The sequence below is a fragment of the Dendropsophus ebraccatus genome, chromosome 15 (assembly GCF_027789765.1).
Source record: "Dendropsophus ebraccatus isolate aDenEbr1 chromosome 15, aDenEbr1.pat, whole genome shotgun sequence".
Taxonomy (NCBI): domain Eukaryota; kingdom Metazoa; phylum Chordata; class Amphibia; order Anura; family Hylidae; genus Dendropsophus; species Dendropsophus ebraccatus.
The window spans coordinates 54883695-54909921 of record NC_091468.1 but is presented as its reverse complement, the minus strand read 5'-3'; the positions used below and the strand labels follow the sequence as shown (position 1 = coordinate 54909921).

At 42.9% G+C, this 26227-nt stretch overlaps 1 protein-coding gene across 1 annotated transcript in view; it reads left to right on the top strand.

The window, feature by feature from the left end:
• Window positions 1–25286, top strand: part of LOC138773966 (uncharacterized) — a 68863-nt gene extending 43577 nt beyond the window's left edge. Inside the window, exons 12-21 of the mRNA XM_069954478.1 lie at window positions 3260–3459; window positions 5438–5560; window positions 10875–11045; window positions 18164–18392; window positions 19626–19827; window positions 20923–21304; window positions 21627–21763; window positions 23681–23820; window positions 24176–24398; window positions 25094–25286. Of these exons, the coding sequence (XP_069810579.1) occupies window positions 3260–3459; window positions 5438–5560; window positions 10875–11045; window positions 18164–18392; window positions 19626–19827; window positions 20923–21304; window positions 21627–21763; window positions 23681–23820; window positions 24176–24398; window positions 25094–25233 (1947 nt within the window). The 3' untranslated portion in view covers window positions 25234–25286. The remainder of the gene's footprint in view (window positions 1–3259; window positions 3460–5437; window positions 5561–10874; window positions 11046–18163; window positions 18393–19625; window positions 19828–20922; window positions 21305–21626; window positions 21764–23680; window positions 23821–24175; window positions 24399–25093) is intronic.
• Window positions 25287–26227: the final 941 nt, after the last annotated feature.

The window sequence follows — 26227 nt, the reverse complement described above, 5'->3', positions numbered from 1 at the left end:
TGGTGAAAGAAATGTGAATTATATGAGCACTATGGTACTTATAAGATGGGACTTATACACAGTACCAAATGTAATAAACCAGAAAAATTACTTGTTTTGCAACCAGGAATTGGATTACTGATTTTATCATTTCCATTTGCTTTGGTTTCATTTTTTTCTTTATTGTGTTTTGTTGCAAGCTTTGAGTTGTATAGAGCCTTTCTATAGAATCTTTTAAAGGGCTACTCCAGTGAAAAACATTTTCTTTCAGATCAACTGGCTTCAGAAAGTTATATACATTTGTAATTTACTTCTATTTAAAAATCTCAAGTCTTCCCATACTTATCAGCTGCTGTATGCCATACAGGAAATGTTGTTTTCTTTTCAGTGTGACACAGTGCTCTCTGCTGACATCTCTGGTCGAGACAGAAACTGTCCAGAGCAGTAGCAAATCCTCATAGAAAACCTCTCCTGCTCTGGGCAGTTCCTGTCTCAGTCAGTAGAGAGCAGTGCGTCAGACTGAAAAGAAAACACTACTTCCTGCAGGAAATACAGCAGCTGATAAGTATGGGAAGATATTAGGAAGAGCCCGGCACTCACCAAGTAAATTATGCTTCTTTATTGTAGTGTAGCAAACATATGGTACAAGGACGCGTTTGGGCCAAGCATGGACTTCATCAGCTTAGGGGTGTACAATGCAGCGAGGTCACCAACAGGTATATATACATAACAAAAAAAAAACACCAAAATATATGGGCGGGGCCAAACAATATGACGTCACAAAGTGGGCGGGGCCAAATGTGATGACTCCACAAAGTGGGCGGGGCCAACATGAAAACGTCAAGAAGTAAACAATATGGGGAAAACATCAATGGGAATGGGAGGGGGGTAACATAGTAAACAATGGGACATGTGTCACATGATAATGAGGAGTATACACTGCATAGGAAGTACATATAAACATAAACAAACATGTTGCTAGAGACGGCGGATGATAATATCATAAAGCAGGTCAAGGGGGAGCGGTACACAGCGGGCCAGTTGCTCCGATCGCAAAGTGAAGTTTGATAAGTATGGGAAGACTTGGGATTTTTAAATAGAAGTAAATTATGAATGTATATAACTTTCTGAAACCAGTTGATTTAAAAAAAAAAAAAAAAAAAAAAATTTCTGCTGGAATACCCCTTTAAAGTCTGTGGGGCCCATACTGTACCTATATGCATGCCATGGTTCATTGGATGCAATTATATATATATATATATATATATATATATATATATATATATATATATATATATATATTACACTCATTCACACGTCCTCAGTTTTTTTTATATAGACCACACAATGTTATGTCTGTGATCTGTAAATTTATGTGAGTATTTTAACCACATTCATCCAAAATTTTGCAGATTCACAAAAAGTGAAGTTCATTGCTAGGATCCATAATTTTTCGGGCGTTACAGATGTTACCTCCATAATATACTTACATTTTGGACACTCAGTAGATTTACACAGATGTGTGAGCAGGCTATATGGAAACCAATGGGACCGTAACATGTCTGTAATTGCCAATCTGCAGTTACTTACAAAATATACAGAAGTGTGAATGAGACCTTAGAGTTATTTAGGCCTCATCACCACTATGGCTCGGTGTGTCCCTGTACAAGCTCCATACACACAGCTGTGCCGTATAGTGGAGCTGTGTATGAGGCTCAGTCTCTGGGAAGACTAAACCTGTCAGTGACTTTAATTTCGGGTGAAGACGTCATAAAATAAGTATCAGATCTGTGCATATCAGTGTGTAAGGGCCCTTTTACACAGAAAGATTATCTGACAGATTATCCTCCAAAGATTTGAAGCCAAAACCAGGAACAGACTATAAACAGGGAACAGGTCATAAAGGAAAGCCTGAGATTTGTCCTCTTTTCAAATCCATTCCTGGCTTTGGCTTCAAATCTTTGGCAGATAATCTGGCAGATAATCTTTCTGTGTAAATGGACCCTAATGCTGGGTTTACACGGAGCGATTATCGGGCGAATTTTCGCAATAACGATCGAATTCGAACGATAATCGTACGTGTAAACGCGGCGAACGATCCATAAAATCGTTCATTTTGATCTTTTAACAGGTTTTTAAATCGTCGTTCGCAAAAAATTCGCTGATCGTTCCGTGTAAACAGTCGTTCACTGATTTTCCCTATGTGTGAGATAGGCTTAAGCGATCGCAAAACAAATTTTCTGTACGATATATCGTACAGTCTAAACGCTGACCTTTATAAAAAAAAAATTGTTACTTCAAAATCGTTAATCGTACGATCGGGCGAATTATCGCTCCGTGTAAACCCAGCATAAGGGTCCATTTACACAGAAAGATTATCTGACAGATTATCTGCCACAGATTTGAAGCCAAAGCCAGGAATGGATTTGAAAAGAGGAGAAATCTCAGGCTTTCCTTTATGACCCGATCTCTGTTTATAGTCTGTTCCTGGCTTTGGCTTCAAATCTTTGGCAGATAATCTGTCAGATAATCTTTCTGTGTAAATGGACCCTAATGCTGGGTTTACACGGAACGATTATCGTGCGAATTTTCTACGATAACGATTAAATTTGAACGATAATCGTACGTGTAAACGCAGCGAACGACGAGCGAGAAATCGTTCATTTTGATCTTTTAACTTGTTTTAAAATCGACGTTCGTCGTTCGCAAAAAATTCGCCGATCGTTCCGTGTGAACAGTCGTTCACTGATTTTACCTATATGCGAGATAGGCTTAAGCGATCGCAAAACGATCGGAAAACGAATTTTCTGTACGATATATCGTTCCATCTAAACGCTGATCGTTATAAAAGAAAAATCGTTACTTAGAAATCGTTAATCGTTCGATTGGGCGAATTATCGCTCCATGTAAACCCAGCATAAACGACTGTTTACACGGAACGATGGGCGAATTTTTTGCGAACGACGAACGACGATTTAAGAACAAGTTAAAAGATTAAAGTGAACGATTTCTCGCTTGTCTTTCGATCGTTCGCTGCCTTTACACGTACGATTATCGTTCGAATTCGATCGTTATCGTGCAAATTCGCACGATAATCGTTCCGTGTAAACCCAACATAAGTCATACAAATTTACTGTAAAGTGAAACAAGAAGAAAAAATACTATTACAATAAGGTATATACAACTACAGACATGACCTGTATGTGTTACTTGACTTTATTTGACTTAGCTTTTTTCGTCATTTTCTCATTTTTTATCTCATCCTTCTCATGTATTGCAGAGCAGCGTCTTGTCCCAGGGCGAGGAGAGTCCGGTAACACAGGCGTTCCTCAAGTATAAAGATGCTCTTTCTCTGGATCCTTATAGCTGGCAATACAATCTTCGTGTGGGCAGACACTTGTTGCTAAGGAAAGAAAACAAAGAAGCCCTGATGTTCTTACGGAATTCACTGGCACTGCGACCGGCGTCGGCCATTGCCAGGTGACGTGATGTTTTCCCTCAGATCTTCTGCTGGGTGACATGATTGTGTCATCTATTTATCAAGCATACCGTAGTTATACTTGGCCTGGTACATTGCACATTTACAGCATCGGGAATGTATGACAGGGATACATAGGACTGAACTGTGTGACCATAGGAACTTTTTACTAGAGTAACGTTGCCGCTCTACACAGACAAAATGCAGTCAGGATTTTTATTCCCAATTGAAAAATACTTGATTTTCATCTGGAATTAAAGGGGTTGTCCTATAAAGAGATATGGGCGATCAGTGGCCTCTACTGGGCAAATTTAGTATTACACGCTGGCCACTTAGCGGCTTTCCCCCTTGAAGGGCGGCCCAAGCTGGAAACCTCTGTGATATCTAAATAGCTTTGTAGAACAGCCTAACCGATTTATATTAATATAATGAATGGTTATTTTAGTAGAGATACCCTTTCGCAGCTGGAAAATAGACTGGTGATCCCAGAGTACGGCATAGACTCACTTAAGTTTAATAGTTTCCACATTAGAATGAAAAACCCAGTGATCAAAGAATAAATTTATGATCTCACTGATCATAAATTTATTCTTTGATCACTGGATTTTCTATTCTAATGTGGAAACTGATAAACTAATTGAGTCTAATGAAGTTAAGGTATTGGAATGGCAGAGTCAAAGTCCTGACCTTAAAGGGGTTATCCAGTGCTACAAAAACATGGCCACAACACGACTCTTGTCTCCAGTTCAGGTGCGGTTTGCAATTAAGCTCCATTCACTTTAATGAAACTGAGCAGCAAAACACCGCCCAAGCTGGAGACAAGAGTGGGGCTGTCTCAGAGGGATAAGCTGTTTTGATGAGAGTAAGTCCTTCCCGGTCTTGTCTTTTAAAATTTTCCCGGTGCCATGTTTAGGGTAAAAAAAGATCTTTGAATCACAGGGTCAATGTGGCGTGGCCTAGAGAGTCTGTGCCCTAGGTCTACGACGCCTCCCCTTTCTTGCTTCCCGCCCTCCTCATCATTAAACAGTGCAGATGTGCCACTTGCATCATTAAGGCCCATGTGCAGTGTTTAGACAAGTGATGAATAGGAGAAATCCTGCCAGGGGCGTTCCTAATGATGAGAAGGGCGGGGAGGAAGAAAGAAGAAGCGTTGTAGGCCTAGGACACAGACACTTTAGGCCACACCACATTGACTCGGCTGCTGAAGATTAAAAGATTATTTTTTACCCTAACCAAGACATCAGGCACATTTTAAAAGATACAACCGGTAAGAATTTACTTTCATCAAACGGATGGTACCAGCAGTTTGGGGGAGGGGTGGTGAATACAGTATCGCTTTAATCCAATAGAAATGTTGTGGAAGAGCCCAAAGCACTTAGCTCATGGGGAAAACTGACCAACATAACAGAGTTGAAACTAATTGTACAAAGGAACAGGCTAAAATTTCTCCAGGCCAAGGTGCAAAACAAATCAACAATTACCAGAAACCCTGAGATGCCGTTATTGCTGCACAAGGGGGTCATAGCAGATACTAAAAGCAAGGGTTCACTTACTTTTGTCACTCACAGATGTGATATTGTGTAATTATTGTGTAACTTATTTGTTCGATCTAGTTCTCTTTATCTCCTTTTAGGAAAATCTAAAATAGACTGTTGTCAGATATATGTGGCAGTATAGAAAATTCTGAAGGGTTCACAAGCTGTATAAGTCCAAAGTCACAAATTAGAACTGATTTACTGCCTATTTGGCAGATGGGTAGTGTGACCTAAGTCATTGGCACACCCACAGTATGTTACATATACATTACCTGCAATGTCATACAGTGTCCAGAAGGTGGCGGTGCCCTATAATGAAAGAAATAACCTAAATTATCATGATGTGTCAATGCTTTGCTAATACAACCCAAACTAAAAAAAATTTTATTGTTTTTTTTTTCTGTTTTTCTGGTTATTAATGTGCTTGTGTATATGTGGGGTTTAGGTGCTATGTTGGTCTAGCTCTTCTAGAGGAGGAAAATGTTCCTGAAGCAAGCGCACAAGAAGCAATCCTTTACCTCCAGCAGGGATTAGAGGATTTTGTCAATAAGCGTGCTGCACAGGAGAGGTCAGTCCTAAAGAGTGTGATTACTCTAACAAATAATGCCCACTCATATATAAAGTATCCATCTATCCATCAATGTGAATGTGACCTGAGGTGTAGTAACCCAACATGACCACTACACCATGTATGGCGCTATCTGATTCCATTTAATTTTACTGTGTATGTGGGTGTCGTCCCACTAGCAAACAGTTGACTGTGATTCCAGCTTTCACACCCCCACTTATAAGATATTGATGGTCTATCCCAAAGAATATCTCTTCTATCGTAGAGGCCTGGTACATGCTAACTGTACTTTTGTGTTAACTAAACAAAGAGGGCAAGGGGGGTTCTGGGGAGGGGAAGGAGAGGAAAAGAAAGGGAAGGGGGGGACCCCTGAACTGGGAATAGAAGTAAGGGTCCTATTACACTGAGCGATTTTTAACGATTAATGACTAACGATAAATGATCGCAAACGAGATTATTTATCGTTAACCTGAAATCATTCACCATTTTACACAGAACGATGGTCGTTAGTTATGATCGTTATTGTGATCGTTACTGTGATCGTTATTGTGATCAATACTATGATCGTATATTCCTTCTGATCCCAGCAAAACCATGTGCAATTACACTGAACGATTAGTGAAAAAATGCGGAACTTGAGCGAACGAATGTGAAATTACAGCGAACGATTAACGATAATTTTAGGTTCAGATCTAAATCAACGATCAGCGACAGTGTCGGACTGGAGTGCCTTGGCCCACCAGGGGAAATCATTCTTGGGGCCCACCCTTCTGCCACCACACTTATCTATGGTAACATTAATAAGGGTCCATTAACACGGCGTGATATGGGGCAGTGTAGGGCTGCAAATGATTGCTAATCAGCAGGGCAGGAATATATAGAGATGTGCAGCCGACAGCAATGATCTTAGCCGCACAAAAGATCAAATCAGCCGACTATGGGGCATTTGCTTGCATGTCAGCCAATCTCTGGCACTTTTACATGGGCCGATCATCGGCTGAATAGACTTCCTAGGAGCACTTGTTACCGATTATTGGCCGGTGTAATCGCGCTATAAGACAATTTTCTTTGCATGATAACACTGTATGCTACCAATAACACCAGTATATAAAGAGCAAATATCCCCACACATATTACCGCTATACAGTAACTGACCAAATCCTGTATATCAAGACCGATATTACCAATAAACCAGTATACAGGAGGGAAATAGTATCACCATACATATTACCGCTATACTGTTACTGACCAAATCCTGTATACTGAGACCAAAATTACCAGTACACAAGGGGGAAATATTACCGCCACACCACAACCATCACCACCATATTGTTACTGACCAAATCTGGTATACTAAGACCAATGAACACCGCACCAGATTACAAGTAACAAATAATACCCCCACATACTGACTAACACCACAGCTGCTACTGAATAAAATCCTCTGAACAAAAGATCAATATCCCCTCATACAGTCATACAGAGGTAGCCCCAGCTCTACACTATATACGTTACAGTGCACATAGATTTAGTGACTCACAGGGGACGTCTTCTCTGATCGGAGTTCTTCCCTTTTCATCTACTTCTCCATCTGCCCTGGGCCGTTATGAGAACTTCTCCGAGCCACGAATCCACAGAATCTGCCAGAGAAATATATTAGGCTCCTTACTCTGTCACCATCCTCATCTCTCTACACACTGCACATCTGTATTGGCCCCTTTACACCTTCTCTCAGTGGTTAGCCCTGACTATTGTGTGTGTGTCTGTGTGTTTATATATATATATATATATATATATATATATATACATATATATATATTGTGCACACACCTTGTAGATGGCCCCTTGTTCAGTCCTCCATATAGATGGCCCTGTGTCCCTGTGTGCCTCTACTATAGTAGAGATCCCCCTCTGTGTAATCCCTTTATAGTAGATGACAACCTCTGTGCATTCCCTATATCAGGGGTAGGGAACCTTGGCTCTCCAGCTGTTGCAAAACTACAACTCCCTTCATGCCTGCAACAACTGCAACAGCTGGAGATCCAAGGTTCCCTATTCCTGCCCTATAGTATATGGCCCCCTCTGTGTAGTCCCCTTATAGATGACCCCTCTGTGTAGTCCACTAAAGTAGATGCCCCCTATAGCCTATTGTATACACACCGCACCCAGTATAGTTAACCTTATAGATGCCCCCCATTGTTGTCCCCCTCTGTGTAGTGCCCTTTATAGATGCCTCCTCAGTGTTGTCCTCCTTATAAATTGCCCCCATCCAGTGTCCCTTATAGATGTCTCCCTGTGTTATCCCCCTTATAACTGGCCCGCTTGTGTTATCCATCCCCCCATATAGATAGCCCCCTTATGTTGTCCATCCCTACCCCCCATATAGCCCCTTATGTTGTCTATTCCCCCGTATAGCCCCCTTATGTTGTCCTTGCCCCATATAGCCCCCTTAAGTTTTCCTTCCCCTGTATACAGCCCCTTATGTTGTCCTCCCCCTGAATACAGCCCCTTATGTTGTCCTTCCCCTGTATATAGCCCCTTATGTTGTCCTCCCCCTGTTTATAGCCCCTTATGTTGTCCTCCCCCTGTATACAGCCCCTTATGTTGTCCTTCCCTGTATATACCCCCCTTATGTTGTCCTTCCCTGTATACAGCCCCCCTTGTGTTGTCCTCCCCTGTATACAGCCCCCCTTATGTTGTCCTTCCCTGTATACAGCCCCCCTTATGTTGTCCTGCCCCTGTATATACCCCCTTATGTTGTCCTCCCCCTGTATATAGCCCCCCTTATGTTGTTCTCCCCCTGTATACAGCCCCCTTATGTTGTCCTCCCCCTGTATATAGCCCCCCTTATGTTGTCCTCCCCCTGTATACAGCCCCCCTTATGTTGTCCTGCCCCTGTATATAGCCCCTTATGTTGTCCTCCCCCTGTATACAGCCCCTTATGTTGTCCTCCCCCTGTATACAGCCCCCTTATGTTGTCCTCCCCTGTATACAGCCCCCCTTCTGTTGTCCTCCCCCCTGTATACAGCCCCCCTATGTTGTCCTCCCCTGTATACAGCCCCCCTTCTGTTGTCCTCCCCCCTGTATACAGCCCCCCTTCTGTTGTCCTCCCCCCTGTATACAGCCCCCCTATGTTGTCCTCCCCTGTATACAGCCCCCCTTCTGTTGTCCTCCCCCCTGTATACAGCCCCCCCTTATCTTGCCCCCTCTGATAAAAAATAAAAAAAAAACACAAGACAACTCACCTAACCACACGCTCCCCCGTCGGTCGCCGGTGTCCTCTTCTCTGACAGCAGCTCCGATGTGAAGTCCCGCCGGCGCCATCACTGACCTCAGTGTGCGCCGCGGTGGCTGGGACTTCCGGTATGCGCTGCATGAACCGGAAGTCCTAGCCGCCGCCGCGCACACTGAGGTCAGTGATGACGCTGCCGGGACTTCGCAACGGAGCTTGCGTAACTCTTGTGATCGCAAGCAAATCTCTGCTTGCGGTCACAAGAGTGATTGACAGGGCGGGAAGCCGTAGGCTTCCCGCCCTGTCAATCACAACACTGCTTACATTTAACTGGAAGCGATTGTTGCGATCGCTTCCAGTTAAAAAGGGAGGTGCGGCCCCCGGCCCCCCTAGGAGCAGGGGGGCCCACTCCAGCTCGGGGCCCACCGGGGGTTTCCCCGGCCCCCCGGTGGCCCAGTCCGAGCCTGATCAGCGACATAGGAACAAACGTGTTTGATATTGACACATACGGAATAGTCTGAATTATTAAAATAAACCATTATTGATCCCACACAGTAATCGGTGTAAATGAAACATTAATTGCATATTTTTGGTCATAAAATCTATCATACAAAACTTAATAAAAAGCAAATAAAATGTCCCATCCACCCGAGTCTGGTGGCGTTAAAAACTACAGATCATAGCGCAAAATATAAGCCTTCATATTTCTCCACAGAGGAAAAAAATATGACAAGGTTATAGAAGTCTCAATATGGTAATTCAAAAGCAAGGGTTTTTTGTTTCTGTTAGCCCATTGGCTGAAACGTTACACACTGGCGCGACGCTGAGCAGGTAATGTATGGTCGGGTGCAAGCTATGTGGATGAGTGGAAGCTATAATATAACAACATACACCACTATACCATGCTCACTATATTGCCACATCAGCCTGGAGCAGGAGTGACCATTATTATATGTGTGATAGTTAGGGGGGTGAATACTTACGCAACTTGCAACTTTTTTCCCCATAATATTTTGTTGTTACATAGGAATCTCATTTATAGCATTGGATTACTGCTGTTGCACAATAGTTGTTAGGCTGCAAAATAGTTTGTATGTAACTACAGTCTACAGGATTGTTACATATTCCCTATAGGCATTGTATGGGCAAATGCATACTACAGGAAAGCAGTAAAATAGAGATAAAGCTGGTTGTCTTTAATGGTATGGAATAGATGTATGCTTAAAGTGATATGTTATACTGAGTAATTGAAACTTGTAGTCAGATGGTTGCTGTTAACACATCAACTAATGTGTCTGTTTTATTTATATGAACTGTATATATAATTGCTGTTTCCTTTCTGATGGGACAAAATGGGAATAACAGAGTCAATAGATATAATTTAATTTGTATTTGATGTGATGATGTAGTTTACTGGTTTCACCTGTAGATGGCAGCATTGTAGCTGCAGTCACATTATATGTCAGGAATTGCTGGTTTCAGAATCAGAATGCAGATACCAATAACGTATTTGCTTACAGATAGATAGATAGATATAGATAGGAGATAGATATAGATAGATAGGAGATAGATAGATAGATAGATAGATAGATAGATAGGAGATAGATAGATAGTGAGATAGTTAGAGAGATAGATAGATAGATACCGTGTTTCCCCGAAAATAAGACATTGTCTTAAAATAATTTTTGCTCCCAAAGATGTCTTATTTATAGTGGATGTCTTATTTTTCCATGAAGAAGAGTAAACCAAACAAAACCAACCCCCTACCAGACCCCCCCCCCCCCCCCCACACACACACACACACACACCTCACACACACTCAAATCTGAATTCTCTTCCAAAAATATATACAATTACAATAACACTTCACACTAACATAATACTCACATTTTGTGTGTGTATTACGCCCACAACTCCTAGTCTGACCATGGGTTGCTCAGCCTGTACTAACAGCAGTCTGGTCAGGTCATCAGACTCGCAGTCAGATCAGGCCAGAGGTTTTTTAGCGGGTGAACAGCAGCTATTTAGTACGATGACAGTATGTCCCCCATTGACCTCTAATTATTTTTACCTATATTTTAGTTCAGTTCTTCTGGCTGAAGATCTCTTGTGCCCCCTGAACGCTCAGTTACTCAGGGGCTTTGTGAAGCTTGGGAAAGTACTGAAGAACTCTCCTGGGAACTCTTCTTCTTCTTCTTCTTCTTCTTCTTCTTCTTCCTCCTCCTTGATGGCTCCGCAGCAAGTTCTCCACTTGTAAGTAACCTGATATTGTTGTTATTAGTCTATTATTATTACTAGTACAGAAAACCATTAGGTATATATGCTTAAAGGACACCTGTCACCCCCCGTGCCGGGGTGACAGGCTCCCGACCCCCTGTTAGATCCCCCTATACTCACGCGATCCCGCCGGGTCCCGCTTCCTGAGCCAGTCGGGTCACGGAGATATCAGCGCCCGAAGCCCGGCGCGCGCGGTAACAGCAGAGTCAGATGCCCATAGAGAATGAATGGGGAGTGCGATGCTCCGTCATTCTCTATGGGCATCGGACTCATCTCTCGAGCGCTGCTATGTCCGTGACCCGACCGGCTCAGGAAGCGAGACCCGGCGGGATCACGTGAGTATAGGGGGCTGTAACGGGGGGTCGGGAGCCTGTCACCCCGGCACGGGGGGTGACAGGTCCTCTTTAAATGGTGACTTTACAATGAATTGCATGAATCAGTTAAAAAAAGTAAATGTAATAAACGCTGTTGTATATCTTATCAAATAAAATGCCACTTTATCCACTTCTATGAGTAATCTCAGATTCCACAATCTATCTTGAGATAAACCAACTCAATAAAGAATCAGATCACATGCTGCCCATACAAATCTATGGTCAGGGAAGGAGGGCAGGTGCAATGGGGAGGCGGGGGATCTGTGCCGCGGTCCTCGTCTGGTCATCACGGCACGGATCGTGTGAATGAGGCCTAAGTGTTTTCACCCATTGCTGGATACACAGCTCACACTGCTCAGTACTACTCTGTAATGTCATGTGTGTTGCTCCTTCTGAGTGTGAACTTTAGAGATGTATGAGAGCAGGAGGACCACTGGTGCTGCATGTAGTTTTAGGCTGGGTTCACACTACGTATATTTCAGTCAGTATCGTGGTCCTTATATTGCAACCAAAACCAGGAGTGGATTAAAAACACAGAAATGCTCTGTCCACACGATGTTGAAATTGAGTGGATGGCCGCCATATAACGGTAAATAACGGCCATTATTTCAATATAACAGCCGTTGTTTTAAAATAACAGCAAATATTTGCCATTATATGGCGGCCATCCAGTGGCGTAGCTATAGGGCTCGCCATGGCGACCGGGCCCCTAGCTTACTGCTGCCTAACGCTGCAGTGTGGGGTCCCCGATTCCTCCCAATCACCTGCTTTCTGCTCTCCTCTGAAGTCGTGCAGGGAGGAGGGGGAGGGACGGGAGAGCATGGTCCGGCACCAGGAGGAAGAGGAGGGAGGAGGAGGGAGGCCAGGAGCTGCTGAAAAGTGGATTTTCCTTATAATAAGTAAGTGTCTCTGTGCTGTGTGTTTGGCTGCCTGGCTGTGCTTCCAGTATTTAGTATTGCACTTCCTGGCAAAACATCCTCCAGCAAGGTGGGTTTTCTTTTTATGAGCCTCTGTTGAGAGTTGTGGATTGTCTGCAGGGTTCTCACATGCATGGATTTTTATCAGGACTTTGACTTGGCCAATCAGGAATCTTTTTCTTTTTTCTAAGTTCCTTAATGAATCTCCTATCTTGGCTATAGTCATGTTGCAAATTGCATTTTTGCTGAACCTAAAAATCCAGTATCACCATGGTAGGGTCCAACACCCATTACTTCAATACTGTCTCTGACTATGGACATACTGTGCAAAAGTCACTATTCATATCTGAAAATGTTAAAATGTTCAGACCCTAACCAATTACTAGAAGTGGTGTTTCCTCATAATAAGTGTGTGTGTGTGTGTGCGCACACCTGCATGTCTGTGTATGAGAACTGTGGATGTAAATGTGCAGTGTGCAAGTGTATATGTATAAAGTGTGTTTCTGTATGTAATGTGTATTGTATGTGTAAAGGATTTACAGTATGTGTGTATATGATGCATGTGCAGTATGGGTGTGTATATGATGCATGTATATGTGTATGCATGTACAGTATGTGTGTAGGTGATACATGTGCAGTATGTATATGTGTAGTCTATATAACAGTGTGAACAGGATCCTATGTTGTACCTGGGTGTTGGGTGTGTTTCACTACAGCCGCTCCACAGTTTTCACAATCACGTATCCGTGAAATCTGGTCAAATCTTCATTATTAGCAAATTCCAGCAGCACATACAGATGTACATTAGTAATAACATCCATGTATATCACCCAGTCCATACACCGCAGCTTCAGAGAACATCTATTCCTCCAAGTTTGGTCTTTGACATCTCAGGCGTTGATCACAGAGGTGAGATGATCCATGATACATGTGCAATGTTTAAAGCCTTGACAAAAAGAGTGTTTTCCCTTGAAACATTGCACATGTATCATGGATCATCTCACCTCTGTGAATAACGCCTGAGATGTCAGAGACTGAACTTGGAGGAATAGATGTTCTCTGAAGCTGCGTCATATGTGTGTGTATACATGTACAGTATGTGTGTATATGATGTATGTGTATGCATGTACAGTGTGTGTGTATGCATGTACAGTATGTGTGTATATGATGTATGTGTATGCATGTACAGTGTGTGTGTATGCATGTACAGTGTGTGTGTATACATGTACAGTATGTGTGTATATGATGTATGTGTATGCATGTACAGTGTGTGTATATGATGTATGTGTATGCATGTACAGTGTGTGTGTATGCATGTACAGTGTGTGTGTATGCATGTACAGTATGTGTGTATATGATGTATGTGTATGCATGTACAGTGTGTGTATATGATGTATGTGTATGCATGTACAGTATGTGTGTATATGATGTATGTGTATGCATGTACAGTATGTGTGTATATGATGTATGTGTATGCATGTACAGTGTGTTTATGCATGTACAGTATGTGTGTATATGATGTATGTAGGGGGGTCCAGTATACCTGTAGTGTAGTTGTAGTTTTCAGCTGGAGAGTCAAAGATTTGTACACAATGATTAGAGAATGTCACAGTACAGTCCATTAACTATAGGGGACAGTGGTACAGTACATGAGGGGGAGGCAGTGGTACAGTACATGAGGGAGAGGCAGTGGTAGGGTACATGAGGAGGAGGCAGTGGTACAGTACATGAGGGAGAGGCAGTGGTACAGTACATGAGGGGGAGGCAGCGGTACGGTACATGAGGGGGAGGCAGCGGTACGGTACATGAGGAGGAGGCAGTGGTACAGTACATGAGGGGGAGGCAGCGGTACGGTACATGAGGGGGAGGCAGCGGTACGGTACATGAGGGGGAGGCAGCGGTACGGTACATGAGGGGGAGGCAGTGGTACAGTACATGAGGGGGAGGCAGTGGTACGGTACATGAGGGGGAGGCAGTGGTACGGTACATGAGGGGGAGGCAGTGGTACGGTACATGAGGGGGAGGCAGTGGTACGGTACATGAGGGGGAGGCAGTGGTACGGTACATGAGGGGGAGGCAGTGGTACGGTACATGAGGGGGAGGCAGTGGTACGGTACATGAGGGGGAGGCAGTGGTACGGTACATGAGGGGGAGGCAGTGACAGATCATTAAGACACGGTGGCACATTAGAGGGTGTCACCTTAGAGTCATCGGATAGACCTTTTTTTGTTCTCTGACTGCGCTCATCTGATGGGTATGGGGGGGGGGGGCCCAAGCTAAAATTTTGCACCAGGGCCCATCAGCCTTTAGCTACGCCCCTGCGGCCATCCACTCAATTTCAACATTGTGTGAACAGAGCCTTTCTGTGTGTTCAATCCACTCCTGGTTTTGGTTGCAATATGAGGACCACAATACTGACTAAAATATACGTAGTGTGAACGCAGCCCCAAACTGTATACACTCCTGATGAGTGCATAAAGCTATATCCAGCACTGTGCGGGACCTACCAAGGAGCCATTGTGCAGGCAGCATTCTGCCTCCGAGAAGCTCCTCTCTCCATCAGCTTCCTGGCACACTAGTGAGGTCAATCGCGTATACTATCCACTGGCGGTGGTGGTGGGGCTATCAGCATTACCTGGATGCTGAGACCCCCACAGATTGCCACTGTCTTGCTCTTATTAAAGGGGTTGTCCAGCGAAAAACTTTTTCTTTCAAATCAACTGATATCAGAAAGTTAAAAAGATTTGTAATACCCATACTTATTAACTGCTGTATGTCCTGTAGGAAATGTTTTATTTTCAGTCTGACACAGTGCTCTCTGCTGACATCTCTGGCCGAGACAGGAACTGTCCAGAGCAGGAGAGGTTTTCTATGGGGATTCATAGAAAACCAAGACTGAGTTCCTGTCTCGGCCAGAGATGTTAGTAGAGAGCACTGTGTCAGAATGAAAATAAAACAAAATTTCTGCATGACATACAGCAGCTGATAAGTATGAGAAGACTTGAGATTTTTTAATAGAAGTAAATTACAAACCTATATAGCTTATATAACTTTCTGATATCAATTGAAAATGAAAGGAAAATGTTTTCGCTGGACAACCCCTTTAACCCTTAGACGACCCAGGGCGTATAGTTACGCCATGGAAGTCTGTCCCCAGACGACCTAGGGCGTAACTGTACGCCCTGGGTGTTTCTCCGCTATGAAGCGTGCTCCGGAGCGGAGCGCGCTTCATAGCAGGTGGGGGCCGGCTGCAATCAGCAGCCGGGACCTCACCGGTAATGACACGCTGCAGCGATCGCGCTGCCGCGTGTCATTAACTCCTTAAACGCCGCTTAAGTGTAAGTGACAGGGGGAGTCCCCTGTCACTTACCGATCGGGACCCCCGCAGTGTAACTGTGGGGGTCCCGATCGGTAAAACGGACCGCCGGAGGTCTCTTACCTTCCTCCGTGCGGTCCGATCGGCTATCTGCTACACTGAGCCTGCACAGGCAGGCTCAATGAACAGATCGCCGATAACACTGATCAATGCTATGCCTATGGCATAGCAGTGATCAGTGTAAAAATCCAAGTGCTGGATGTAAAAGTCCCCCAAAGGGACTTCAAATGTGTAAAAAAAAAAAGAAAAGTTAAAAACACTAACACACTACCCCAAAACCCCTCCCCCAATAAAAGTTGAAATCACCCCCCTTTCCCATTATATAAATAAAACATATAAAAATAAATAAATAGATAAACATATAATATACCGTAGCGTGCGTAATTGTCCAATCCATTAAAATATAACAAGCGTCATTGTGACCGGTAAACGGCGTACACAAAAAGAGGGAAAAAAGTGCGCGGATTACCGATTTTATGTTACATTATATATAAAAAACAATTATAAAAAGTGATCAAAACGTCCGATCTTCACAAATATGGTATTAATAAAAACTAGAGATCATGGTGGAAAAAATGACGCCCCATACAGCCCCATAGGTAAAAAAATAAAACTGTTCTAAGCGTCACAATAGTCCCATTTTATTTATAATTAATTGCCAAAAAAAAGGATTTCATTTAAAAAAAAATATATAACATTAGAGAATCTGTGTAAACCTGCATATGGTTGTGTTCGGGCTGACCTATAGAGTAATAGTATCATGTCGCTTTTACCATATTCACCATTTCACCAATTTATATCTTCATAAATAATATATTTGGAATTCCATCATACATGTTATGGTAGAATGAATGACGCCATTACACAGTACAACTATTCCTGTAAAAAACAAGCACTTACATGGCTTGTAGATAGAAAACTGAAAGTGCTGGAGCTCTTAGAAGGGGAGGAGGGAAAAACGAAAACACTAAGATCAAAATTTGCGCGGTCCACTGGGTCATTTTGGGCCTGGTCCTCAAAGGGTTAAGGGTGCCTACACATGTACCAACTTTGCAGTGCCGGCCATCACTCGGGCCGGCCGCCTGAGGTTTGCCTCAGGCGGCAGAAACCCCAGAATCGGCCCTGGCTGCAGAGCCAAGTGTGAGCCAACATCTGCCAGAAATAACTGTAAATTCAGCAAGTTAGACGTATACATGAGCCGCTATTTGACACTTATATTGGCAGGCATGCATTTAGCACACAGCTAGAATCCACAAAGAGGCATGAGAAAGGGCATGTCAGGATACAGTATATTCCTGCAGTGTGAATAAAACATACACTTATGTGTTCTATAAATGTACTTCCAGCTAATATTTCTTCCCAGCAATAGCTGTCCGCCCAGTGAGCGTTCAGAGAAAGCTAATGTATATAGCCGGCCTAAGAGGGGAGGTTCACATCTTCAGTGTGTGAGCAGTCACTTGGGTGTTCCTTAGGATACAATGCCTCTTGTTACTCTATGGAGTAATGCAAGAAGGCGCAGGGATGTCTATAACATACATGATATAGATAGACAGTGACTGAGAAGTATTTGTGTGTGTTATATGCAACTGGGTGACCAAATGTCGTAGCAGGTTGGCTCCAAGATGGCTGACTTTTTACTTTCTGTCCCCACTTAAAGTAAGGAGACCATAGCGCTTCTTCAAGAGGTATTACAGGAAAAGATAACTTCCCCTATCCACAGGGTGGCGAGTAGGAGATAGAGGGAGGTCCGACCTCTATATCCCCTGGCGATCTCCGTATCGGGCCCCGGCCTCTGTGTAATGAATAGAGTCAGCTCTATTCATTCCTATGGAGCCATAGGAAAGGGACAAGTACAACACTCTTCCAGCGTACTCGGCTCTTTCCATCGCTCCATAGGAATGAATAGAGCCGTGGGTCACGTGCCATACCCGTGGCTCTATTCATTATACAGAGGCCAGGGCCTGATGTGGAAATCGCCGGGGATACAGAGGTCAGACACCTGACCCCCCCCGCAATCTCCTACTTTTCCCTTATCCTGTGAATAGGGGAAACATAGTTTTTTTCCTGGAATACCCCTTTAAGGTATTATTTATTAAGAAATACGGGACAGTTATGAGCATACAAAAATGTTTGGGACCAGAGCTCTTCTATAGGCCGCACTTTTGAGTCCCGCGAAAAAAAAAGCTGGATACACTGAGAAATGGACCAAATGTAGATACTTTTTGACTACGTTCAGTTCATAGAACTTTCCATAATTTAGCTCTAGAACATGAGGATAGGTGAGCACCTCATTCAGCTACCCTAGACGCCCTGACTGCCCAGGGTAGCTGTCCACGTCGATGAAATGTAAGGTACAATAATAATCTGGATACTCAAAAGCTTTTTTAGTGACAGGTTTACTATGTTATTTACTTCTTTGTACATCAGTGTTGCAGATTGGGCTGCAAGGTCCGTGTGCCAGTGCCTGCATAGAGGAGCGGTCACCCAGGATCTGGAATGGGCTCTCCTAGAAGCTTGCTTTGGCCTCCTTGAGTTCTTGGTTGAAGACGCATCAGCTAAAGAAGAATATATACAGAAAAGATCTCAGGCACTGTCTGCTCTAATACGGCTGACCTCCATTCCTGGGTGTAAGAAGCTGTTAGACATGCAAGAAAGGGTAGGAGATTCCTGGTCATTAGTAGAAGTGAATATGGAAGAAATTGTAGGAAAACAAGGTTTTAAATGCATTTTTTATTAAGTTTGTTGGAGCAATTTCTATGTACATTTTTGTTTTTAGAGTTTTTTTTCTACATTTAACAGGTATTAGGCCATGTTCAGACCTTGTAAGAGACCGGCCTTTCCGTGACCTGGCCAGGTCACGGAAAGGCCAGTCTCAGGAAAAGATCATCCCGGCCAGTACCGCAGTACCGAACGGATGATCTTTAGCGCCGCTGAGTTCTGATGCAGCTGCTCGCTCCATAGTGTGCATTGACAGGGTTTTCTGCGGCCACTATTCAATGAATAGCGGCCACAGAAAACTGACATGTCCGTTTTCTACGGTGCCGCTAGGGATCCCGGCCAGAATGTATACTATGGGGGACATGCATGAAAAGGCGTAAATGCCTTTTTTTAGGCGCAGATGGGGCAGCTGCGGGGGCATTTGTAAGCCCGGTGTAAAAAACGCCGGACTTCATAAATGTCCCCCTATGTGTATACACTCCGGCCAGGATTCCCTCAGCCTGCAGCACAACATAAGTACTGCATGGAACTTACGTTGTGTGAACATAGCCTTAGTAAGTATACTCACAGTATGTACTGACAACAGCTCCCTGACAACAGCTCCCTGTGTACCCTCATCTAGCTAAAATCAGACTCCCCTCCTCCTGCTCTGTGGTGATTCTGCCCATAAGATGGCTGACATGGAGGAGCATGTGACAATGCTTCGCCCCCATTTTTTTCCCTAGGCATACACAGGCTCAGTGGTGGACACTGGGGGCGGGGCATAGTCACATGCTTCTCCATGTCGGCCATTCTATGGACAGACTACTTACAAAGCAGGGCAGCACAGCCTAGAGGAGGGGAGTCTGATGTTAGCTCTATGAGGTACACAGGCAGTAGTAATAATGTACACTGAACAATTTTACTATAAAGTGGCCAACCCCTTTAAGTAAACGTCACTTTTTTCTATTGTATGTACATAGATGGTGAACAGTTTGCCCAATGCCTCTTGATCATCAGACCAGGCATGTTCATTCAATAGGAAATAAAAGCAAACTACTTACTGTCTACCCCGTGATGTATGAGAGTACTCAAAAAACAGAGAAATCCATTGACCAAAATTATATCAGGAGGCATTTTAGGATATATAATTTCTTAGTTGCTAATTTGCATATTTTTTCTATATTTTTAGGTCTGTCAGCTGGGAGTTGTTTCCTCTCCATGTAATAGCAATGCTCTGTATTTGCTGGGTACTGCTCAGCTTGCCCAGTATGATGACAAACCTACCTCAGAAGAAGCACAACTTGCTCTTCAGAATTCCAAACTGAGCTTTAAAGCCAGCATTCGCCTGGAAAACATGGCAGCCAGAGGACCTCCACCTGCAGAACTAGCATGTAAGACCACTACCTGAAACAGACCCTATGCCGAAAGCTCTATTACTCGATATCTCATGACCAATGGCATCATGTACCGTAACACTATATGTAATGGCTACTTGATGTGTCTACATAATATTGAACTATATCCATTTATACGGCGGAGAAGAGTATCTGTGTGACCTTATCAATCCACAAATGATGAATATTTGCCACAGATTTGAGGCCACATCTGCAGCATTTTTGATCAACCATTGTCAGCAGATGAGGCCTTAAAACTTTTTTTTAAACTCCGTCTGGTTCTCTCGCTTGGCGCCAGACTTTTTCCGAGCACCAGCCAAGCTCGGAGCATGGGGCAGGCCCTCCACTCCTAAGTTTGATGAACAACCCTCCCCTCTCTGACGTGGCTCCATTAGAATCAATGGAGTAACGTCACAGATGGGAGAGCATATGGTCACACTGTGGGGAGGCGGTCGCGAAAAGATTGGTGCCGAGTGCGGGAATCGGGAGGCGTTTGAGAAAAAGGACCACGCCACTGGAATCCCCATGTCGGTAAAAAAAAAAAGAACATGTTTTCACTAAGAGAGCCACACCCTCCATCTTACATTGAAACCAATGATGTGATGGTGTTGGATTTTTGCTTCTAGAAAATCTTACCCCTTCTCCACAAGTGGTTGATTTTTTGATGGTACTGGTCACCACCAACACACCACGACAGAAGTTGCTGACACATGTTGGACTATTTTCATCCTCCCATGATCACTGGGTTTATTCCCATCAACACTGTTTGCTAATGTTATATAGAGTCTGTATAGAGGAGATCACTGCATAGCTTCTCACCACTCATTGAAATAAGAGGTACAGCCAACTTGGTCTGGGCTCCCTCTCTCCACAGAGACTCCATAGTAGCTGCATTGGATACATTTATGGTACCTATACCCCTGGGTGGGGGAAGAAACCAACATACAGTAGCATGGATTGATAATGTCCCACATGCTACACATGTGAATAGCCTAGTTCCCTAACAGGGCCCTATGACATTACATGAGGTTTACTTGCACCAGAATTATACCTATCATTGTTTGCCTTAAATTTGTCTCTGTGTTGTTGCAGCTCAGACGTGGTGGCAGGAATGGAAGGCGACTCAAGAAATAAAAAGACAGAAACAGGCACCTCAAGTAACTCCTGCCGCCATGTCCACAAAAGAAACTTCTAAAGGAAAAGGAGTCGCTCAAATGGCCAAAGTAAGCAGCACTCCATCCAGACCTTATCCTCCCTCCAAGAGAGGGGGCGCAACTGCATCTAGAGTGAGCGGCCACTCAGCAGGTCCAGCTGGAGGAAGTAATACCAACACTGCGAAATCTGGAGGGGGTAATAGTAGGATGGTCAAACCGGTGGCTTCCAACACTAAAACAGATACAACCAGCACGAGCCATAGTAAATCACATACTACTACAGGATCCAATACAAGATCAGCGTCCACAGTGGCCGCCAGGTAAGTTATTACATATGTGCTCTCTGGTGAGTTGTTATAGCAGTATTATCCTGGTCAGAGTGACGGTATTATACAGTGTGTAAAGAGATGAGCATCACAAAGAGATGAGCTCATCCACATTGCTTTTTGTGATCCTTACATATCACCATTGGATCCCTGTTCACATCCGTAGCTGGTTAGCTTATCGGGAAATGCTCACTACTTTTGTTTTTCACCAGGTTTCTTGCTGAAACCATATAGGAACCTTATAGGAGCCTACTAAAACACCAGTGTGATTACTAATATTTCTGTAAACTTATGCAGTTATTTTCAATCCCACTAGAGGACGTGGTGGAACTGTATTGTCTAAAACAGCCACAACAGCTGCAGCCGGGCCTCAGACAGCCAATGGTTCTGGATCAGTAAAACCTGCAGACCAGACAGCACCTTCACATGAAGACAAGCAAGTACTCACTGAAGGCAAGTGTGCGAGTGTGTCTAAAAGGCCATAAAGCTAAGTTAGGTGGGATTTTGTCAAATCCCCACAATATAAGCAATTACATATAGTAAAACCTCTCTAAAAGGCCTCCTTCTTAAAGTGTACCTATTGTTATAAGTTTCAAAATCTAAATCAACAGTAGATGTGATATAAAGCAAGTTTGCAATATACATTCATTATCTTTTCTGTTGATACCATGCTGTAAAACAAAGCTGAACTTACCAGAAATCCAGGTCCTGTCTCCTGAAGGCAGTATTGGTTGAAAAAAACAGACTAAACACAGGAATGTACCGACCAGTACAGAGAGTCACGGCTCAATATGTTCAGCAGTCACATGACTGCCTTCTCTGATGGCCAGGGATACGCAGGACTTTCTGTTTTCTGAAAAAAAAAAAGGTAAAAAAACAGGAAGTGCCGTTTTCTCCATGATAACAAAAAAAAAATAATAATAATGAATGTAAATTGCAAACTTGCTTTATATCACATCTCTCTACTCACATCATATCTACTGTTAATTTAGATTTTGAAAGTTATACACGTACACTTTAAAGGGCACTGTCATTAAAAACTATTTAGCATATTAGTGTATTTGCCAAGAAGCTATCTGTCTGGATCCTAAATGATATGAATATTATTCCATCATTTAATTTAATTTGGATTATTATAAATTTCAGTTAACAAACAGGAGCATAAGAACGGCACTCTTCTAGTATCCCCCTCCCAAAAAAAACCAAACAACTCTATTTCCCAAAAAATGCAAAGGGTGAGCCCTCCATACAACAGGTGTGTTACACACAGGCCTGTCATTAAAGCTGAACTCCAGCTTGACTCTTGGTGATTGGAGTGGATCCTTATAGAAGAAGTGTCAATAGTTTTGTTCTTTGCATTTTGAAAAAAATGCTATTATGCTATTTTTTGTGATAATAATTGCATTGAAAACCATTCAAGAATAGGGATGTCTAAAAAAAAATAATCTTTCACACAATGGGTCATAAATGTCCCTTCTTGAAAATCCAAAAGTTTGGAGGCATGATCTGGAAAACCACAAGTAGCAGGCTTCACTTCAGGCAAACAGAACTGCTAGGCTTCACCGGTATCCAAGCAACCGCAGGTACTAGGCATCATTAGTATCCAGGCAACCACAGGTACTACGCCCCACTGGTATCCAGGCAACAACAGGTCTTACAGGTATCCAGGCAACCACAGCTACTAAGCATCAATAGTATCCAGGCAACCACGGGTACTAGGCCTTACTGGTATCCAGGCAACCACAGGTATTAGGTTTCCCTGGTATCCAGGCAACTACAGGTACTAGCTCTCACTGGTATCCAGGCAACCAGAGGTATTAGGTCTCACTGGTACCCAGGCAACCACAGGTGCTTGGCCTCAATGGTATCCAGGCAACCACATCCACTAAACATCATTAGTATCCAGTCAACCACAGATACTAAACCTTACTGGTATCCAGGCAACCAGAGGTAATTGCCCTCACTGGTATCCAGGCAGCCAGAGGAACTAACACTAACTGGTATCCAGGCAACCAAAGGTACTAGGTCTCACTGGTATCCAGGCAACCACAGGTATTAGGCTTCACTGGTATCCAGGTGACCACAGGTACTGGTCTCACTGGTATTCAGGCAATCACAGGTAGTAGGCCTCACCAGTATACAGTTCTTTTGTACTCTAAATGGACTTTGAAGGGCGTATCATGACTAAACAATCCATATATTGTGACTTTTGATAGTGTTGAGATATTGTATGGGAATTCATTCAGAGTGCTCAGATAATAGGCAGTAAGTTCTTATGACATTACTGGGACCTAATGATCAGGATGTATTCATGTATGATCTTGTAAATACATGATGACTTTTCTATAACTTCTATCATGTCCTTTGTAGGAGCAGTTTCCGGCCCTGTACTGGTGAACAGCAGCTCCTTCCTGCATCGCCTGGGTTTGGCCCGCGCTCTCTCACGTACCAACCAGACTCTCACAAATGCTGCAGATTTATATCGAGAAGTCATTAAAATGGCACCAGAGGTAATGAAGACTTTAGAAAAGGGATGGCGAACCTCCAGACCTCCAGCTGTTACATAACTACAGTTCATAGCATACAAATCTCTGGCAATTTCTGTCACCAGTTGATTTGAAAGATTTTTTATTTATTATTTTGCTGAACTACTCCTTTAAATCTCTTATTTCTATATAATTCTCTGTGATTATAGCCTTCTTTGACTTTTATCAAAAGCAGCCTAATATATATATGGATTGAAATCTGCTGTGTCAGCCATATTTATGCAATCTATCCAGCAGCAATTAGTAAAATGTTTTATATACACCTCCAAGGCTCTACCCTTATCCAGTGGCTTCATGATTAGTGTTATGTATCATGCAGGTTCCAGATGCCTACACGGAGCTGGCTGATCTTCTAGTAAAGACAGATCCTATAGGTGCAGTGGACGTCTATTGCCAGTACCCACAAAAATTATCCCAAGAGCTGTCATTTGATGACGCGTTCATCCCTGGTGAAATCGTACGCCTGCTGATGAAAAGCGAGATGTATGATGACCCTCGTCTGCCTGTCAACATGATTGTATATGGGAAAATTATGGGAATTGGTGAGTAACAGAACTGGTGAAGAAAGTCGCCAGTAGACAGAACGTATTCTTTATACCATGAATTTTCTTTTTAGCATTACTTCTGTTAGGGCTGACGGGAACAGATATAACATGTGTTGTGTTCTCCCGTATAGTCTGTAAACTCATTATAATTAATGATCTCTACAACTACAACTATTACTGTATGTCATCCCTGTATCTCCTGGATTCACACAATGAATTCCATCATTATTTGCATCATAGTTTATGTGGAAGGCTCAGTTATAGTGGATGGTGTTGGCCCTCAGTATGGCGGTAATACTTTATACAGTCATGTATTACCTTCCTAGATGCCGGGACATGTAACATTGGTATCTCCTTATACTGGGTGTCTATACTTGGTGCAGCTACTGTATATATCCTCCTGCAGAATGGTGGTGTTCCTGAATGTACATTTATATGTCTTGGGTGGCTCTCAGCCATACTAGTGCTCTTCAAGAAGCTCAGAAGGAAGGAAAGAAGACTTCCCCCTTTCCCCTCCCCATTGAATTCTATGGGGACAGCAGTCCCACCCAACATGGGTCACAGAACCCTGATACTCTTGATAGGTGAGGGTCCCAGATACCCCACAACTTTAATGCATCACCATAAACCTCTAAGATGAGAATACTTATTTAATAATCCTTTTTATATATATTTTTTTTACACCATTCCAGGTTCTTTGGAGAAGTATATAACCATTTTAGAAGCAAAGTTTAAAACCAACATTCTCAAGAAGGTCTACGCTGGCATTCACAATAAGTCCGAGGATGACGATGATCTGCAGGATTTCTTCCGCTTTAAATGCTGGATATAAAATCATGAACGACTATGTTTTTGTTTTGTTTTTAAATATGTTATGTTTTTATAATGAGCTTTTTTATGATCTGTTTTTATTATGTGTTACAATGTGAATACCATACTAGGCCCACTAATATATGACTTTAAATAGCAGTGACCTTGCTCAGCTGACAGTGTCCCATTTTAAAATGAAGGATCATTCTTTTATTCCTATGATGGTTTTCCCTGCTGCTATGGAACCAGGCTCCTAGAATCTTTAGATGCGTAATAGCATTATTCCACCGATAAAAAAACAGCTATGTGCGCCTTTGATTTTTTTCCTCTAATAAATAATAATAATTTAATTTTATTTGTACAGTACTAACAGATTCCGCAGCACTTTACAATTCTGGGGGTAGTACATACATAGACAAAAATCAGACATTACAGAAATCTACATATAATTATGCATGCATGAGGAGTGAGGGCCCTGCTCGTATACATCAGCTAAGGGCCCTATTACACGGGACGATTATCGTGCGAAAAATCATTAAATTGTTTATTTAAACGATAATCGTTCTGTGTAATTGCAGGCAACGATCGAAAAATCGCCCAAATGTTGTTGATCATTGATTTAGATCTGAAGCTAAAATTATCGTTAATCGTTCGCTGTAATTCATCATTTGTTCGCTCAAGTTCTGCATTTATTCACTAATCGTTCAGTGTATTTGCACATTGTTCATTGTTTAGCTGGGATCAGAACGAGTAAACGATCATAGTAACGATCCCAATAACGATCATAGTAACGATCGTAACTAACGACCATCTTTCTGTGTAATATGGTGAACGATTTCAGGTTAACGATAAACAATCTTGCTTGCGATCGTTTATCGTTAGTCGTTAATCATTAAAAATTGCTCTGTGTAATATGACCCGTGCTGACTATTAGGAGGAGGTTTGAGACAAAATGGCAGAGGGGCAAAGTGCTTCATGTTACTATGGTCCAGCCATCTTTAACCCCTTTAAGACAG